Source organism: Mustela nivalis (genome assembly GCF_964662115.1).
Source record: "Mustela nivalis genome assembly, chromosome: 2".
Lineage (NCBI taxonomy): Eukaryota > Metazoa > Chordata > Mammalia > Carnivora > Mustelidae > Mustela > Mustela nivalis.
The window spans coordinates 84,106,355-84,125,852 of record NC_139021.1 but is presented as its reverse complement, the minus strand read 5'-3'; the positions used below and the strand labels follow the sequence as shown (position 1 = coordinate 84,125,852).

The window sequence follows — 19,498 nt, the reverse complement described above, 5'->3', positions numbered from 1 at the left end:
TTTATTTAGAGAGAGAGAGAACGTGTGCAAGGGGAGGGTGGTAGATGGAGACGGAGAGAGAACCTCAAGCAGACTCCACACTGAGCACAAGCCCGACATGGGGCTCAATCCCAGAACCCTGAGATCATGACAAGAACCAAAATCAAGAGTTGGACGCTCAACCAACTAAGCCACCCAGGCACCCTGACTTCCAATGTTTCAAAGAAGCTTTGGCTTTAAATACCTTTCTATTTAAACTTAATACTTCCTGCTATGTAGCATTTTCAGGACAGAATTTTTACTGCCGAGATGTTTCTGCCTAATCAAAAGAAAATCGAGCAATCCAAACTCAGAATTTTTTTTTTTTTTTAAGATTTTTATTTATTTGACAGAATGAGAGCAGGAGAGCACAAGCAGTGGGAGTGGCTGAGCAACTGGGAGAAGCAGGCCCCACCCCCCAGCCAAGCAGGGAACCTGATGTGGAGCTCTCAATGCCAGGGCCCTGGAATCATGACCAGAGCTAAACGCAGTTGCTTAACCAACTGAGCCACCCAGGTATCCCCAAACTCAGAAATTTCTGAAGCTACTTTCATATTTTAATATATTTTAATGACTATCAGTAGTAATAGTTCCACAAAAAAAATATTGAAATATCTGATCTATAACTATGATTAAATGAAAGACTCCAAAAAGGTCGAAAGGACTTTGGATTGGTTAAATAGAGCATATCTGAAAATGGGTGTTATGTACCTTTAAAAACTAAAAGAGGCAGTTTATATATAATGTGCTACCACACCTGTTTAGGAAATGGGAAAACAGGGGTGTTTGGCTGGGTTTGTCAGAAGAGCATGCAATTCTTGATCCCAGGGTTGGGAATGTAAACCCCACGCTGGGTGCAGAGATTACAAAAAATTATAAAAAATAAATATTAAAAAAGGGAAAACAGAAAATACATACATATTTGCATGTGTATGCATAAAACACATAGGAAGCCACAAAACAAACTAGTAACCTAGTTCATCTCCAGGGAGGTGGGACCAAGTTGCTGCAGGCAAACTGGGAGGGGAACTTTCCACTCACAATTTTTTGTACCTTTTGAATTTTTAATCTTGAGAGTAACACCTTCTAAAAATTTAAAAAAAAAAAAAAAAAAGGGCGCCTGGGTGGCTCAATGGGTTAAGCCACTGCCTTCGGCTCAGGTCATGATCTCAGGGTTCTGGGATCAAGGCCCACAGTGGGCTCTCTGCTCAGCAGGGAGCCTGCTTCCCTCTCTCTCTCTCTGCCTGCCTCTGTCTGCTTGTGATCTCTCTCTGTCAAATAAATAAATAAATAAAATCTTTAAAAAAAAAAAAAAAGTAAAGGTTCCTTTCTACAACTTACAGAGTTTAGTAGTACTACTTCCTTAACTGCTTAATTTTCTATCAATAAGAAAATTCAATTCCCTAAATCCATTACCTTACAATATTAACTATAAGTTGTTCTTTAAGGAGAAAATTTTGAGTTTAGTAAATTACAGACACAGCATAAAAATAGCTCCTTGACAAATGAAATTAACGACAGTGATAAACCAGTTTTACACACACATATACAACAAAAACAACCATTATGTGGCTGTTTTCAGCTATCTTTTTGTCCAAGAACAAAAAGGAAGGTTAGTTGCATCATATGTGAAAAGTCATCAATACGTTGCAGAAAGGCAATCAGTATCTGGAAAGCAGCTAAGCGAAAGTACCCATGCTCCAAGTGAGGAAGAATAAAGAACTTTTCTTAAATTATATGATCCTGCCTAATAAAAAGAATTATAACCTGTTTATATACTAACCAATAATCAACTGCTCAACTATTAGAGAAAGAATATGGCCATTTCAGTAAATCCTACAATGATTTTTATAAAATTTTACCTGATACAGCTTTCACAGTAACAATTTCCATGCAAGTATAAATATATCAACTTATTTTCAATTAACTGGAATGTGTTAGTATTAAGAAAGCATTATCAGGGACGTTGGGTGGCTCAGTTGTTAAGAGTCTGCCTTTGGCTCAGGTCATGATCCCAGAGTCCTGGGATCAAGCCCTGTATCAGGCTCCCTGCTCAGCAGAGAACCTGCTTTTCCCTCTGCCTGCTGCTCCCCTGCTGTGTTCCCTCTCTGGCTGTCTCTCTCTGTCAAATAAATAAATAAAATGAAAGAAAGACAGAAAGAAAGAAGGAGGGAGAAAGAAAGAAGAGAGCAAGAAAGCAAGCATTATCCAAGTACTGGTAATTATCTTTACTACTTGTTTTGAAACAGGAGTTGCAAGCATTCTATTTATGTTATTTAGTTTTAAATGGATTATAACTGACACACAATATTAGTTTCAGGTGTATAACATAGTGATTTGATATTTTTATACATTATAAAATGATTATCTTTATATGTTTAGTTACCCTCTGTCACTAAACAAAGTTACTACATTACAGACTATATTTTCCATACTGTATATTACATCCTGTGACTTATAAATTTTATAACTGGGACATTTGTACCTCTTAATCCCCTTTACTTAGTTCATGCAACCCCCCCACCCTTCTTCTCCAACCACCACAACCACCACCAGTTTGTTCTCTGTATCTGAGTATTTCAATTTTTTTTCTTTTTAGATTCTATAAATAAGTGTGTGTGTGTGTGTGTCTATTTATCTTCCTCTGACTTACTTGACTTAGCACAATACCCTTAAGCATTCTTACATGAAAATAAGAATCTATAAATAATCACAAACCTGTGTGTAAGTACAATTCTTCTTTTTACATTTGCCACATGTGAATAAGTCAGTCTGGGTCCCACCCGTCTTGGCCATCTGATGCTCTCTGATGGCTTCTTTGGTCAAATTTTTCCGCATCTCTTTGAGTTCATCACTAGCCATTTCCTGTGAGAGAGATGGCAATACCACTCAGTTATAGGCAACTCCTATATATATGCTGAATGTTTTTTATGTTCTATTAGCTTAATAAAAATGGAACAAAAACCAACTTTTAGAGTTTTAAAGGTGAAAAATTATTTTTCCTCCAAGAACTCAGAGTTTGCTTTCTTTTAAAATTTCATCAAATACTTTTAAGTTTCTATGTGAAAATTAGATTTAATTACTGCTTAAAGGTTTATAAACAATGTAATAATACTAGAGCAATGAGCACCTCTAATACCCAGATTGTTGTCCGTAACATTGCTCTCCCCAAAAAGGAATGAGGGATCTTTGGAGAAGCATCTGGTTCCCATTTTGAACCAAGAAATGCACAGGATTTGGGGCGCCCGAGTGGCTCAGTCAGTTGAGCGTCCAACTCTTGGTTTTGGCTCAGATCATGATCTCAGGGTTGTGAGATCCAACCCCATAAAAACTGTGCTCAATGCGAAGTTGGGCTTGGGATTTTCTTCTCCTTCTCCCTCTGCCCCGCCCTCTGCTCATACTCTATTAGGAAAAAAAAAGAAATGCACAGGATAAGCCAGGGTCATCCTTTTGTGCCAGAGAAGAATGGAAGCTACCAAAGACTTGTGGTTGAGTCATATGGATGAGAGGCTAATATGAAGGAGCTCCCGTTAGCCAAAGATAGGGCAATTTCTTCAGCTATCAAAATAAATTTCTGTAAAGAACCAATCCCCACTGAATAAATAAAAATGTCACAAGCCCATGATGATACCGGAAAAGAAGAGCACAACCATACAAAAATGGCAAGAAAAGCCCCCAGTGGCAGGTACTAGGGCACCAACTCCTCATTCTGGTAACTATTAACTAAAGGAAGAGTTTCAGACAACAGACAACATTTACTTGCCTTTCGTATCCAAACTAAGAGGTCACCAAGTGCCCGAGTTTACAATGGAAAATGCTTCTTTGTCAAAGAAATCTAGCTAATATATGTGAAAGGACGACAGAACTTTAGAAATCACTATTTTGTAACTCCTGGTAATTTAACCAATTCAGGTAAGGAAATCAGTGGATGAATGTATTAGATGAAAGGTCAAAGGAGAACTTTACAATGGAGGAATCAGACTGTTAATATCCAAACTCACTAATTGAGCTCAACATGCTAACAGTAGAACAACAAGACATTATGTGTCTCCTGATGCAAAACAAAGTAAAAAGCACCAATTACAAAGTATTATGTGGGGAAAACAGTTGAATTTGTATGTTATCAAACCTAGAGAACTAGATTCCAGTTCACAGAAAATAGAGAGGACAGAAAAGTTAAATAAATAACATCATAAGGGGGTGGTTCAATGGGTTAAAGCCTCTGCCTTCGGCTCAGGTCATGATCCCAGGGTCCTGGGATCGAGCCCTGCATCAGGCTCTCCACTCAGTGAGGAGCCTGCTTCCTCTTCTCTCTCTCTCTGCCTGCCCCTCTGCCTACTTGTGATCTCTGTCAAATAAATAAATAAATAATCTTAATTTTTAAAAAATCATAAGGAGGAGGTAATTCATACTGTGGAATACAGAAGTAAACTGGTTTCTTCAACAGGTCAGTGTCATGAAGAAAAAGGGGGTCGGGGCAGGAGAAGAGACTGCAAGAGATTTAAACACATATATACAAAATCTTTAGAGACCCAACTAAAGGTATGTACAGACTGGAATCCTGATACAAAGAAATGTACAATCAGGAAAATATTAATATATAAATTAGGAATTGCTGTTAGTTTTGTTGGATGTAGTGATGACAATGTAATTATGTAAGAAAAAATTTTTTTTGAAAATTATATTTTTAAAGGTATCTCTCTTAGGTTTATAAAGGTAAAAAGATATAATGTCTGGGATTCGTTTGAATACAACTCAGGGGAAAAGGAAAAAAAAGGGATAGATGAAAAGGGTCATAAGGAACCTAGGCAGCTGCCTTAAACTCAGGTTTTAATCCCGGGGTTCTGGGATCAAGCCCCGCATCAGGCTCCCATCTCAGCAGACAGCCTACTATTCCCTCTCCCTCTGCTTGTGTTCCCTCTCTCACTGTGTCTCTCTCCGTCAAATAAATAAAATCTTTAAAAAAGAAAAAGAAAAAGGGTCACAAATTCTATTTTTTAAAAGATTTTATTTATTTGTTTAGCTGGAGAGAGAGCACAAATTAGGGGGAGAGGCAAAGGAGAGAAGTGGACTTCCCACAGAGCAGGGAGCCAAATGTGGGGCTCAATCCCAGGACCTTGGGATCATGACACTTTACCGAATGAACCACCCAGGTGCCCCAAGGGTGACAAATTCTTGAAAATACGTGAAGCGTAGGTGATGGATATAAAGTTCATTACATTATGGTCTCTAGTGTTTTATGTTATTTTAATGAGGTTTTAAAAAAATAAATGTTAAAAATATAATAATTTTATTAGCTATATAGAAAGACAAATTTACTCTCTTGGATGTGTAATAAAATAATGAGACTGCAGATTACGAACAGCTGTGTCTATAAACAGCAAGCTCTGAATTTCGTTTTCTCAATCATTCCCTAAAATTTAAGGAACAGTCAATAAGATGTGACCAATTTTATGGGATTTAGCCATGAAAAGAACTTGGAGGTTAAAAAGCCTGTTTGCAATTAGATATTCAAATCTTCAATTCCACGTGAATCCAAAATAAGTAAAAACAGTTTAATTTTTAGACAATGATTTAAGGCAATCAACCAAAGATCATGGTATAGTTGTGGAAGAGACAAAGTATTGATACCAACAGATTTAATCACCTCAAATTATGTGTCTAGTACATTATACATATAAAATAGCAAAATAGCTAATGATAATTTATTATAAATATAGTACTTATAAAGTACTTTATGATTTATACATACTTTTCACCTAACATCATAGAACCACACCATGGAAATGTTCATATATACTCACCTCTGCTGTCATTCTAGCGAATAAGTCAGGAGGAATATTTCCACACAGTACATTTTTCCTTAAATTTGGATTCTTAGCATCTTTAAGATTTGATATTCTACTTCGTACTCTATTTTTGTATTTCATGTCTGTATTCCTTATTTCTTGATAAATAGGTACTAGGCCGTTAAGGAAAAAAAGTTAAATTGTAGAAGTATTTTTTTTTTATTTCACCAAAGTAAGAATTCCTAAAATTTCTAAGCAGTTCTCCAAAACGGTTTCCAACTTAGATTAAGCTAACAGGCTGTGTTTCTACCTCATTTCTTGATCTGTAACTGGCAAATAAAAGTGATCCTACTTTTATTACACTATGAATGAGCAATGCTGTCTTGTTTATTAAGGTCAGTAGCACACACATTAGAGACATTTCAAAAAGTAACTTAGGTACTCAGTCTGAGTAAGAAAACTTGTGAAAAGAAGCCTGCATTTAATAAACTTTCACTTGCTCAAATCTGAATTCTACAAAGGATCCTAAAAGGCTAGATGACTACACAGTTCCTTTGGGGGCCCTCTGGGAAGAAATCATTCACGGTGCCCTAAAGGTTCATTTCCTCCCCCAGCTCAGGAAGAAGCTAGTTTACCAGGTTTTTTGTTTTTTTTTTTTTTCCTCAACAGAACAGATGAGCCCAAAGAGCAGCATACTTTCTTTCTAACAAGGCTATTTCCAAAACTAGGACAGTTCCATGGTCACATGGTCACCCAGATGTGCACAACCCCTCTCCCAAATCCCCTTCCGTGGCGCCCAGGACAAACGTAATGAACTCAGGGGACCCCACATGCTTTGCTGAGATCCCCCAAATGTGAAACCCTACTACACATGTATAGTGTGTGTGTGTCTTCCATGCCCTCTTTCTGCACAAGTTCATCTGAGATACCACATTCTCAATTTGCAAGGCAGAGAAATAAAAATACTATCAACACATATGTTTTAATTTTGAGTAACAAGAAAACAAGAACAAAATAACATGGATGGCCCTGTATCTTGTCCTTGCAAAATAATACAATGAAGACAGAAACTGAAAAATCAAACTCTAAAATCTATAAAGAAAAATAGCTAATCTAGCAGATTATTTAAACTGTCATGAATATACACACAAAGGATATCTTCCTCAATTTGAGATCCTAATTCTTCCTCATCAGCTCCAATAGCGACGTAGTCATCTAAACACAGGCACAAAGAATTGTCAAAAATAAGCGATTATGACATTTAAAAAAAAATTTTCAATACAGAATAAATTAAACTGCATTCCTATTTCTTCAACCCCATTGCCCTAATAAAGAGTCCTTTTTGTTTAGTTTCATTAGAAACTGATCTCTTTCCTACCCACTAGCCTCCTCCTCTGGATTCACCTAATGTCCACAGTGCTCCTGCATTGATGACTCCTTATCCCTCAGGAGTGGGGAAGTAATTGATCTAGCAGGCAATTCCTCAATTCACAACTCCATAAATTCTGGTTGCTCCAGCAGAGAGTAGAGAAAGTTATAGAAAGAACTGTCTTGTATCCTGTGACTCAGGCTTCAATGCAAAGAAACCATTCATTTGATCTGCCAATCACATATATGGACACACTCAGAAGACTCCTATGCAAATATTCAAATGGATAGAAGGAAATAAAAAGAAACTAGGAAGAAAAAAGAAAAAATATATAAAGAAACAATAAGGGAACCAAAATAGAAAGGACAGAGTAAAGAGAAAAACAGGTCATAGTAACTATGGTACAGTATAATATAAAAGAAAAGGAATGAATTTGTATAAGATGATAAATATTCCTATATATGAAACTTTTTTACATAAGAATGAATACCTTAAAGTTAAATTAAGGCTCCCATATATATATAAATCAAGATCTCTTTTCCACTTAAAAGAAAGTAAAAAATGGAATTATGAATATAAAACTTAAATACTATATGTCATACTAACATTTAACAATAGGACCCAAATACAATACCATTAATGCTCAATCTGGGAGCAGAGTAATTACAGTTGACCCTTGAATGACACAGGGATTAGGGATGTCAACTCCCTGTACAGTAAAAAACCCGGTTATAACCTTTGACTCCCCAAAGACTTAACTAGTAATAGCATACTGTTAACCAAAAGCCTACCAATGATGTAAAGAATTAACACATATTTTATATATGTACTATACACCGTATTCTTATAATAGAGTACGCTAAAGAAAATGTTAAGAAAATCGTAAGAGAAAACACATTTACAGTATTGTACTCGTTTTGTTGGGAAAAAAAAACTTCATCATAAGTAAACCCATGCAATTTAAACTCGTTATCCAAGGGTCAACTAGGGTTTGCAGATTAAAAGTGGGGGAAAAGAAGATTTGTGAAAAACCTTTAAGTTACTATGAATCAAGAGAAACGTCCACATATTAGAAAGGATCTCCTTCTTGGAACTATACAGTAGCAAGCAGAGGCCCCAGGATACCTAGTGCTCTCTTCCATCGTTAACCGCTATGTGCCACATCTTTCTGAACTAAGCAGTGCAAGCAGCTACACGAGGAAGCCACTGGCGAAACAGAAACATGAAGTGAATATGGCATCAGTGGTGGTGAAGAACAAAGGACCAGGAAATGAAACAGGGTACACTAAACTTACCTCCCGTTCGGAGAGCTGCGGCCAGCATCTCCCTACACTTTAACCGTACAGAATCAGAAGTGCTTGGTGCCCGAGGAAAAGATGAAACATAAGTATCTCGAGCATTTGTCTCATCCTTTCTGCTGCTTACGTTGCCACTGGAACTACTAAAATACATATACATGCACACACACACCAAAAAGAAAACAGGAAAAATTCTCTTAAAGTAACATCATTACTATCACTCTCTAAAAACAAAAATTTGGGGTGTAAATAAAATCGTATTCAGCAATTCTTACATGAAAAAAGAAATTGCGTGCATATAGATTTCTAAAAAGTTAAAGTTTTAGGAAATCTGAGACATGTTTCATGTTTTTTTTTAACCAATTAAATACCTTGATTATTATTTTAAACATTAAACAATATTTTTAATAAAGAAAATACATTACAACTCAATACAATAAATGAAAACAAGGATCTGGGTTTTGAGAAAGGGGAGAGGATGATACCAGAGAATACAAAGCTCTCAACCAAGACTAGAGGGGAAAAAACAATGCTTGAAAAACCCTATTCCAATTAGATAACCAATGAAGTTTATATTTAAAACACTCCCTTCTGGATAAAAAACGTGTAGTAAAAAATGAATTTTAAGAATATGAAAATGTCTCCCCTGGGGCTATTAATACATTGTATGTTAATAAAAAATTTAAAACAATTTTTAAAAAAGAATATGAAAATGTCTCTTTAATTCCTCCCTAGAAACATCAACTCAATCAGACAGTTCAACAGTTTTCCAGTCAACCTAATCATTTCAATTGCTTCTAACTTCTTAAGAGTCTCACCAAAATATTTTCTGTGGGGTTGTAATTAATGTTTATCACACTGAAAGTATTTGCCACAAACCTTTCCAAAGACACCAATCACCAGCCACAGAGTAACTTGCTGCATTCCTCCAAAGAGATCCCACTTCCTCTTTCTCCACAAAACCCACTATCAAAATGCACAAACTGATCCCAGTGGGCAGAACAGTCCTTCTGTATACCTTTTACATTTAATCACCTCCTTCCCGAAGCCTTGTCTTCTCCAGAAAGAGAGAGTGTGAGTAAGCGTGCGTGTGTATAGATAAACACCAACCATTTTGTCAGATTTCATACGGGATACTTCAATGTGTTTGTCAATAGGCTCTCTCCCTAAACTTCAATTACATAAAACAGACAAAAATATACTAGGAACTCATGCCTTCTCCAATATCTATTTAAAATAGCTGCCTACACTTTTATGTTTTATATCCAAGACATGAAGTCAGCAACTTTGAATATAATACAACTGAAAGATCTGTCAAAAATTTTGTAAATTAGGGGCGCCTGGGTGGCTCAGTGGGTTAAGCCGCTGCCTTCGGCTCAGGTCATGATCTCGGGGTCCTGGGATCGAGTCCCGCATCGGGCTCTCTGCTCGGAGGGGAGCCTGCTTCCTCCTCTCTCTCTGTCTGCCTCTCTGCCTACTTGTGATCTCTGTCAAATAAATAAATAAAATCTTTAAAAAAAAAAAAAAAAAAAAATTTTGTAAATTATGGCCTATACTTTTCAAAAATATTATGGTCATGATAAACAGTGACAGACTGAAGAATTACTCCAGATTAAAGTAAACCAGACATGACAGCTAAATGCAGAATGTGATCCTGGATGATATTATGGAAAAATCTTTTCCTCTGCAATAAAATGCTTTATTGGGAAAACCGCTAACATATGAATATGCCCTACAGATTAGGAAAAAAGCACTGTATTAATCCTAACTTCTGGATTTTGGTATCTATATTGTGCTAGATATGAGAAAGAGTCCTTGTTCTCAGTAAATACACAATGATGTATCTAGGGATATAAAGGACTCTCATTTAGTCAAAATAAAATTATTCACGTGACTGAGTATGTACACACACATACGTGTATGCAGATATACACAGAGTGGCAACTGGGAATTCTTTGTTCTGTTCTTACAATTTTCTAAGAGTCTAAAACTATCTCAAGTCAGAAAACACTGAATAAATTTTATTAACAAAGGATGTTCACCCTTTAGCTTACCTCTTTTATTATTAAGTTTAGTTAGTTCTAATGCATAAGACAACAGTGTATGGAATATTAATTACTGTTACTGAGCCAATGAGGGGTACATTATCACTTTGGGGAAAATACTAAGACATAAATTAAGTTAAAATGGGTAGCCTAAAACTTGAGTCCATCAGAATCACTTGAAAAGCTTGTTAAAAACATTTCTGGGCCCTACCACCACAATTCCCCACCACCACAATTCAGTAGTTCCAGGGTGAAGCCCAAGAATTTGCTTTGCTAACAAGTTGCAGGTTCCCAGCTGTTCCTAGGACTACACTTTAAGAACTACTGCTCTATAACAGAGTCAAGTGTTAAAACACAAGCTTCCCAAGAACAAAGAAACTGTATTTAACCTATTAGGCATATTATCTACAACATCAACATACTAGATACTACACAGTTTATTCATTACATGTGACAGGAAAAGAATAAATGCAAAGGCCTTATGAAAACTGAGGAACAATTTGAACCCTTCATTACTGAACTTCACATTTTAAGTTCTTATGACAGACAGCTAAATTAAGAAGGAAGAAATTCGCATAAAAAGAGAAACAGATCCAGCCCCCCCCCACAAAAAAAAAACCAAAACTAAACTAAACTAAACTAAAAAAAGAAATGTGGTAAATAAAGGCAGTAATCACTTGAATCCTTAATTAATACCTTAATACCTTCATTATCAATTCTATTAGTCCTATCCCAGGGATTCCATCCAATTAAGCTTACTGAATACAGTGTAATTTCTCCTTATTTATGTACTATCTTCTAAGTCTCTTAAATTTCCATGAAAATCTTGTAAGAAACCTTAGAATATTCTATCTGGCTATACATATTTACTAATTCTGTTTGGGTTTTTTTTTTTTTTAATTTTATTTTTTCAGTGTTCCAAGATTCATTATTTATACACCACATCCAGTGCTCCATGCAATACATGCCCTTCTTAATACCCATCACCAGGCTCATCCATTCCCCTACCCGCCTCCCCTTCAAAACCCTCAGTTTATTTCTCAGAGTCCACAGTTTCTCATGCTGCATCTCCCCCTCTGATTTACCCCAACTGACTTTTCCTTTCCTTCTCCTAATGTCCTCCATGTTATTCCTTATGCTCTACTAGTAAGTGAAACCATATGATAATTGACTTTCTGTTTGATTAGAAAATAGAAAAAGGAGTACAGACATAAGACCATAAATAAGACCATGAAGGAAGTGACAGTCAAATACAACTATGACTTCAAACAGAAATGAATTTCCATAAAGTGCATACCTTTCTTCTCTTGCTTCAGGGCTATTCTGTGATGTAATTGCAGCATCTTTTTTCTTTTCTTCAGGGTCTTTATCTGTTGATGGTCCATCTGAAAATTAGGAAATCCCTCAGTTGTTAGCATTTGTTTAAAAAATTATAAAATGGAACTACTTCACATTATCAAACTATTGATACAACAACAACAACAAAAATCCTAAAATTTCAAAAGTAAATGAAGTTTATGCAAGCTATTCTACTAGCATATGTACTTGGGTATTTTTCACAGTGCATGCTTAGCAATCCCAAATAAACTCCCTCATTTAGTGGGAAGCACAAATTCATATGCCGATGAGAACCTAAAATGGCAAAAAATATACTTAAAATCTTTTAAAAACTAGTAAATAAATAAATCAATGAAATGGAGAAAAATATAAAGAACAAAGGAAAGAATATAGAAATAATATCAGTACTGTCATTTTAAAAATAAAAAGTGCAAATCATATATAGCAATATAATTTTAACAATTTTTCATGAAGTCAAAAAATTTGAGGTAGTATCCAAAATGTATATAAATATTTCTGGGATAGTAAACAAAGAACATTTTCATAGAAAGACTTCAGGAGTAGTAAGGCCTACCTAACACCTCCTCTATCTTAAATAATCTGTAAAGTAATATAGAGTCCACAAGCTTTAAGAGATAAAGAGGTATAAAACAGATTGGGCCAATGCAACTGTTTAACAATGAAAAGAAATATACATGTTTAAATCAACCAGAACCGCCTTCTGAAGCGGGGTTCAGAAAACGTTTCGAGGGCGCCTGGGTGGCTCAGTGGATTAAGCCACTGCCTTCGGCTCAGGTCATGATCTCAGGGTCCTGGGATCGAGTCCCGCATCGGGCTCTCTGCTCAGCGGGGAGCCTGCTTCCCTCTCTCTCTCTCTCTGGCTGCCTCTCTGTCTACTTGTGATTTCTCTCTGTTAAATAAATAAATCTTTAAAAAAAAAAAAAAAAAGAAAACGTTTCCATCTACTGCATAAATTATCCCACTTATCTATCTACATTTTGATCCCTACATAATTAATAAGAGGTACATAAATACTTTACTTCTGCATATCCCTCTGTACAGCATATAAAAGAGCATAAACATATTCCACTGTTTATCAGGACCACCTAGGTAACTTTTAAGCATAACCTAAAGCTCAAACTCCTATTCTGATCCATTCAATCCAAATTTCTGGCAGTGAAGTATGAGCATCAAAACCTTTAAAAGTTCCCCAGATGACTCTAATATGCTAATCTAGATGAGGCTAATTGATAGAGAATGGTATAAATCACAATTCTAGGAATTCTTGTAAATGTTAGGGTTACCAAATCCAAAATACAATTCAAGTCCCCTATAATATTGTGTAAGTTTTCACTTACTCATTTTATTGCCCCTTTTTATTCTCTACAATTCATTCCCAAAGCCTAAAAAGCTGGTAGAAAACAAAGATTACTAATGACATTAAAGAATGTAACAAGGACTAGAAAATACTCCAAAACTAAAAGGGTAGAAAGCATGTGAAAGGTGATGTAACAATGCAATACTACCTAACAATGCAATCATACAGATCCCACACACAGCTCTAACGGTGTGAACTGGTGAAATCCTTGGAGGAAGCAGAGCAGTAAGAGATGTAAACAGCCTTAAAAGCATTCCTAGAATCTTAATATAGTGTCATGACCAACAGAGCAGACCCAGAGACAAGGCGGCCAGCTCCGGACTGAGACTATCTGCAGATTACACCTCACCACCAATCCAACTGTGCATAAGATGCTTAATCTCTCTGTATCTCCATTCCTCTTTAGAAAATGGGAAATATGGGACGCCTGGGTGGCTCAGTTGGTTAAGCAGCTGCCTTCGGCTCAGGTCATGATCCCAGCGTCCTGGGATCGAGTCCCGCGTCGGGCTCCTTGCTCCGCAGGGAGCCTGCTTCTCCCTCTGACTCTGCCTTCCACTCTGTCTGCCTGTGCTCGCTCGCTCTCTCTCTCTCTCTCTCTCTCTGACAAATAAATAAATAAAATCTTTAAAAAAAAAAAAATGGGAAATATATTGACACCTAGTACACTGCGCTCCTGGGAGGGTTAAATATATCCATATGTTAAGTATTCAAACTATGCTGCAGTATAGCAGTAGTAGTAAATCTTCTGGAAATCTATCTAGTAATCTATAGAAAAAGTTTTAGGCAGAAAGATATTCATCAAGACATTATTTATAATAGCTATAAAGTTAAGAAAAACACATCTAAGTGATTAAATTAAGGCAAGTGATTAAGGCATAATCACCCAGTGGATTATTCTGAAGCCAATAAAAGTTAGTTAATGATGATATAAAAATATAGGTTTTTTTCATTAAAAAAGGCAATATAAGTAAATATACATATAGTATAATTATAGTTGAAGCAAAATCAATACACAAGGAGAAAAAAAGGGCAAGAAATACAATAACATATTAACTGATGGTTGTATTTAAAGACAGACTTAATGACTTCTTTTCCTCCTCCAATTCTCCATATTTAATGAACAGGGAAATCTTTCAATATTAAAAAAAAATTTTTAAAGGAAAACCTGTAATGAGATCAGATACCTCCAATAAGTATAAAAGAGTAGAACGTCTTTAAATTTAAGATTAAATGAATGTAACTACAATGTCCCACAAAATGTAAACCATCTTTCCAGAAATAAAAAACATGTATATGGTTCTCAGTCAACTTTCTATGGCAAATCCTAATTACTTTAGAATATGGAATAAGATTTAAAATTTAAATGAATTATAAACATAAAGTTTCAGTTTGTCTTTAAAGACTAGGGTTTTTTTTTTTTAAAGATTTTTTATTTTGAAATAATCTGAAGCTTGCACCAATGTTTTGGAAATATGCAAATAACTTTACTCAGGCGCACCTGAGTGGCACAGTCAGTTAACCATCCAGACTCTTGGTTTTGGCTCAGATAGTGATCTCGGAGCCCTGGGACTGCGACCTATGTCAGGCTCTGTGCTCAGCATGGAGTCGCTGGGGTTTTTCTCTCTCTTCTTCCTCTGCCCCTTCCCACTGCACATTCTCTCTCTAAAATAAATAATAAATAAATCTTTAAAAAAAAAAAAAAGCTTCACTCAGATTCCCCAAGTGTTAATGTTTGGTATACTCACTTCCTTATTCATTCATCACTGCGCCCTACTATACACATACATGTGTGCTATATGTACACAAACCCGCCCACTATTGTGTGCAAACATATTTCTTTTGAACCATCTGAAAATCCGTAGCAGATACCCTGCTCCTTAATCCCAAAATACTTCACTATGTATTCCTAAAGAAAAAAATTCATTTATATAACTACAGTAAATAATAAGTAAATTTAACAATGATACAATACTGCTTACTTACCTATATACCTTACAATAAGGTCTTTATAGCAATTTTTCCTTTCTGGTCCAGAATCCAATACAGGAACATATATTGTATTTAATTTTCTTAAGACTAAACTCTTTAAATTTTAGAGGCTTTACAATTTTTAGTTCTTAGTTTCTAAGCTCTTAGAAGTAATGGGTTTTTTTGTTATTACTACTATTGCCCTTGAAATTTTAAAAGTTTCAACTTTTTCTATTTTTCATCCATGTAAGGCTAATATCTGCTTGACTACATGCTGGGGCAGGGAAGACAGATGAACCCAACACATTTTCTGGTTCCAGAATATAAAAAAAAGATAAAACTGAAGGGGTTTGTCAAACGGACACAAGAGCCAGTTTGAATGGGTGCCCATCAGTCAAATCCGGGATAATATAAACATCAAAATAATAATAACAGTAATGAATTATAATCCATGTTATAAAATAGGAATCCACTAATAGGAAAATAACAGGCAAATAAAAGGAGGGTTCTTTCTTGTAGTAGTAGAATGTTGATTTATAAATACTGAAGAAGTGGAAGAGTTAGAAAATCACAATTTTGCAAATAACACTATAAAGAGCAATTTGGACAAGAACTGGTTGATACTAAATGGGGGGTGGGGAGAAGACCAAAGAGAAGCAAGATAGTTTAAGGATCTTAAATGTCTCTCATAAAATACCTATCAGATATAAGAAGAAAAATGATAAACTGTACAGTGTATGCCTTGACTAGGTTATCAAAATTAACAGATAAATGGCTCTGGATGTGATAACCTCATATCCAACTACAGATGCACAATCTGATCTAATCATGAGAAAATAACAGAAAAGGTCCAAATCAGAATTATTTTAAGCTGGTATTAAAAACACTGATGATAAATAAATAAATAAATAAATACAAAGATGAGTGCTTATATTCTTCAAATTGTCAATGTTATAAATAACATAAGAAGGCTTAAGAACTATTCCAGAGCAGAAGACTAGTGATCTTAGACTTGTTCTTTTTTTTTTTTTTTTTTTTTTTTAAGATTTTATTTATTTATTTGACAGAGAGAAATCACAAGTAGATGGAGAGGCAGGCAGAGAGAGAGGGAAGCAGGCTCTCCGCTGAGCAGAGAGCCCGATGCGGGACTCGATCCCAGGACTCTGAGATCATGACCTGAGCCGAAGGCAGCGGCTTAACCCACTGAGCCACCCAGGCGCCCCTTAGACTTGTTCTTAAAGGGAAAAAACAAGTTAGAGGGCATCAGTGGAACACCTGACAAAACGGGAACCTGCCCTGTAGATTACAGTACTATTCTGATGTTCCATTTCTTGACTTTCCTATATTATGATTACATAAGAAAATAAACTTGTTCCAAGGATATAGACAATTAAGTACTGAAGGGTAAAGGATGATAGATGAAACTATTCTCAAATGGTTTAGCAAAAGTAATTTGTGCGTTTGAATATATACATACAGAGAAAGGGAAGAAATATGACAAAACAAAAATGGCAAATATTAAAAATTAATGATCTAGAAAAAGACACATGTGGGTTATTTTTATTATTCTTGTAAACTTTCTGTAGGTTAGAAAATCATTTCAAGGAGCACTTGGGTGACTCAGTCGTTAAGCACCTGCCTTCAGCTCAGGTCATGATCCCAGAGTCCGGGATGGAGCATGGCATCGGGCTCCTTGCTTGGCGGGAAGCCTACTTCTCCCTGTCCCACTCCCCCTGCCTATGCTCCCTCTCTCACTATGTCACTCTCTGTCAAACAAATAAACAAAATCTTTAAAAAGAAAAAAAGAAAGAAAATTATTTCAAAAACCTTTTTAAAAAGCATGACAACTTTCTAATGGGCAGAAATTTTCTTCTTAAAGAGAAGTCCAGTTCTAAGTGTTAAAAGACAAAAAAAGCTAATTTTGACTAACTTAAAAAAGTAAAACCCTCAGGGATGTCAGACTAATGCCCCTCTCTCTTAATATAAGGCATCCATTTCAACACATTTATATTTGTAAACAGAAAAAAATGCAAATACCAAATGTTTGAGTAAGCCAGATCATAAATATATATAAGGGAAGATCAATTATACCTAATAACTTTTTCCAGGATTTGATGAGAGACTTTGCTAAAGATGTAACTTCTTCATCTGTACTCTGCTTGCGAATAGCATTTACTGACATTCCAATTCTTGTGGACTGCAAGACAATGACAAAAAAATTTGTATATTTCAGACACTTTAGTGTTTCATTTTCTTCTTTCCCATTTCCTGTGACAAAAAACCTCAGTTATTTAAATTCTTTGAAACTATATTAATATATTCTTGTATATTTTATACACACACACACACACACACACACACACACACACACATATTCTTATATACGATAGAATTAAGATACATGTGTCTTTAGATCAAATACTGGACTCATCGAGGTTATTACCATAGAGATCTGTAAGCATATAAGTTGCTACTATAATAAGGCTGGTTAACCAGTAAAACGAAATCAGTCTTTCCATATCTCTCAAAGAATAAAACATAAAATGTTTGTATTTATATGTAGGCCATCCTGAAGCAATCATGACTAATATATGCACTTCTTTGTTTCTATATATTCTTCAACATAGATTACTCCATAAATCACCTGCTAGGACTTCAATGAAAATACCCAAATATTACCATCAATAGAGGTTTAAAAGCATTTTTTTGCCCAAACCCACAAATAATCACAGAAATTAAAATGGACTTCACAGAATACAGTAATACATCATGCGGTAATATTATTGTTATTATTCTTATGCCCAGGATTATGCTGGGAGCATCCATATATTCATTAATCTTCCTAACAACCCTATGAAGTTGAGATCATTATCCCTACTTGTCCAGCAATATTACTAATTGGTAAAGCTGGGATTTTAATGCAGGTCTGCCCACCCCCAAAGTCCATGCTCTTTCCTGTACATCAATGGTTTTCAAATTGTGCTCAAAGAACACAAAAGCTATGACAGGCCAATTAAGGATGATAAATAAAAAATGGTAAATTATTTAGTAAGTTCAAGTTGTTAGTAGACAATCTTTCAAAACATACAGTCAATGGAAGAAAAAAAACAACAAAAGGAATTGTTAGTGGCAAAAAAGGAGGGGAATCCCTGCTATAAACTTTAAGACAGAATAATAATTGTGTACTTATGGTTTCCTGCTAAATTATCCAGTCTTCTCAACAAAGAGATTCAAGACAGAAATTGGTTCAAGAATTTAGAGCATGTGTTTGGCTGGAATGGCCTACGTTAGACCTATGGAAGGCTACGCAATGCAGATAAGGTTTCATAGAAAGATAAAGGGGACTCTGCAATTCTAAAATCCAAAAATGTTTTATGATTAATGTTTTGGGAGGGTTTTCCCCCAAAGAAAGAGGTTTATTGCTTTAACAAAATGCTCTCAGAACTTTTTTTAGGGAAAAAATACTTTGAGAACTTTAAAACTTTTTAGAACTTTTCTAACACTTCGATACAGAAAACTTTCCAGAAGCGCGCGCCTGGGCTGCATGGCATAGCCTACAACTGTGTGAACCCAGAGCTGTCCTACTGGATGCAGCTAACTGCTTAGAAGCCAGGCTTGCACTTCCAGCCACCATACCAAGTGTTAGGTCTGGCTTCTTATTCTGATGCCTTCAGCACTCCTCCAGCACCCATTCACAGCTCTTCCTCACTACCACCCCACAACCCATCCCACCAACAGAGACAAAAACCTACTTTTGGAATGAGTCAGGGAAATCATCTGAGTTACTAACATAGTTCTGAAGCTTGCAGTTGATATAGACTGGCAAAGAAAATGGGATTTTAGGAAGGAGAGGCAAGCAAAGATATAAGGAGAGCATGAACAAATTGTGTGCTGTGCGTGATTGCTTAATTGTCACAGGGATGTTTTCATCACTAAAGAGTCAATAATTTCCTGCTTAAACCCCATGAAAACCCACATGGAGACTAAGCATCTGTAACAAACATGCTTATTTAAGGAAGAGATCATCTAGTCAAAAAATAGTAAGAAATGAGTGCTAAGGTAGACTGACAAAGATCTGAGTAGATTTTTCCTCCATTTTAAAAAGGGTATTTGGGGAACAGTAGAAGAAACTAGACAGAGGAAAGGATTATTAGGCTGTATTACTTTGATAACCAATTCTAGATGTACCTCTAAGAATTCTCTGGATTCTGGATTTTTCCTAAAATCAGTATACTATAATTTACAGGATTTAACAGGTGGCCTATTAAAAAAAAGTGTTGTGTGCTCAAATAACA

General features: G+C 35.7%; 1 protein-coding gene across 3 annotated transcripts in view; it reads right to left on the bottom strand.

Annotated features, from left to right (window-relative positions):
- Positions 1 to 19,498, bottom strand: part of LOC309858912 (transcription elongation factor A protein 1) — a 97,587-nt gene that overhangs the window by 8,427 nt on the left and 69,662 nt on the right. For all 3 annotated transcript variants that reach the window (XM_082719246.1, XM_082719242.1, XM_082719243.1), the window contains 6 exons: positions 17,295 to 17,400; positions 11,817 to 11,904; positions 8,472 to 8,617; positions 6,966 to 7,022; positions 5,823 to 5,977; positions 2,737 to 2,883 (listed from right to left, as the gene is read on the bottom strand). In XM_082719246.1, coding sequence (XP_082575372.1) covers positions 2,737 to 2,883; positions 5,823 to 5,977; positions 6,966 to 7,022; positions 8,472 to 8,617; positions 11,817 to 11,904; positions 17,295 to 17,400 — 699 coding nt within the window. The remainder of the gene's footprint in view (positions 1 to 2,736; positions 2,884 to 5,822; positions 5,978 to 6,965; positions 7,023 to 8,471; positions 8,618 to 11,816; positions 11,905 to 17,294; positions 17,401 to 19,498) is intronic.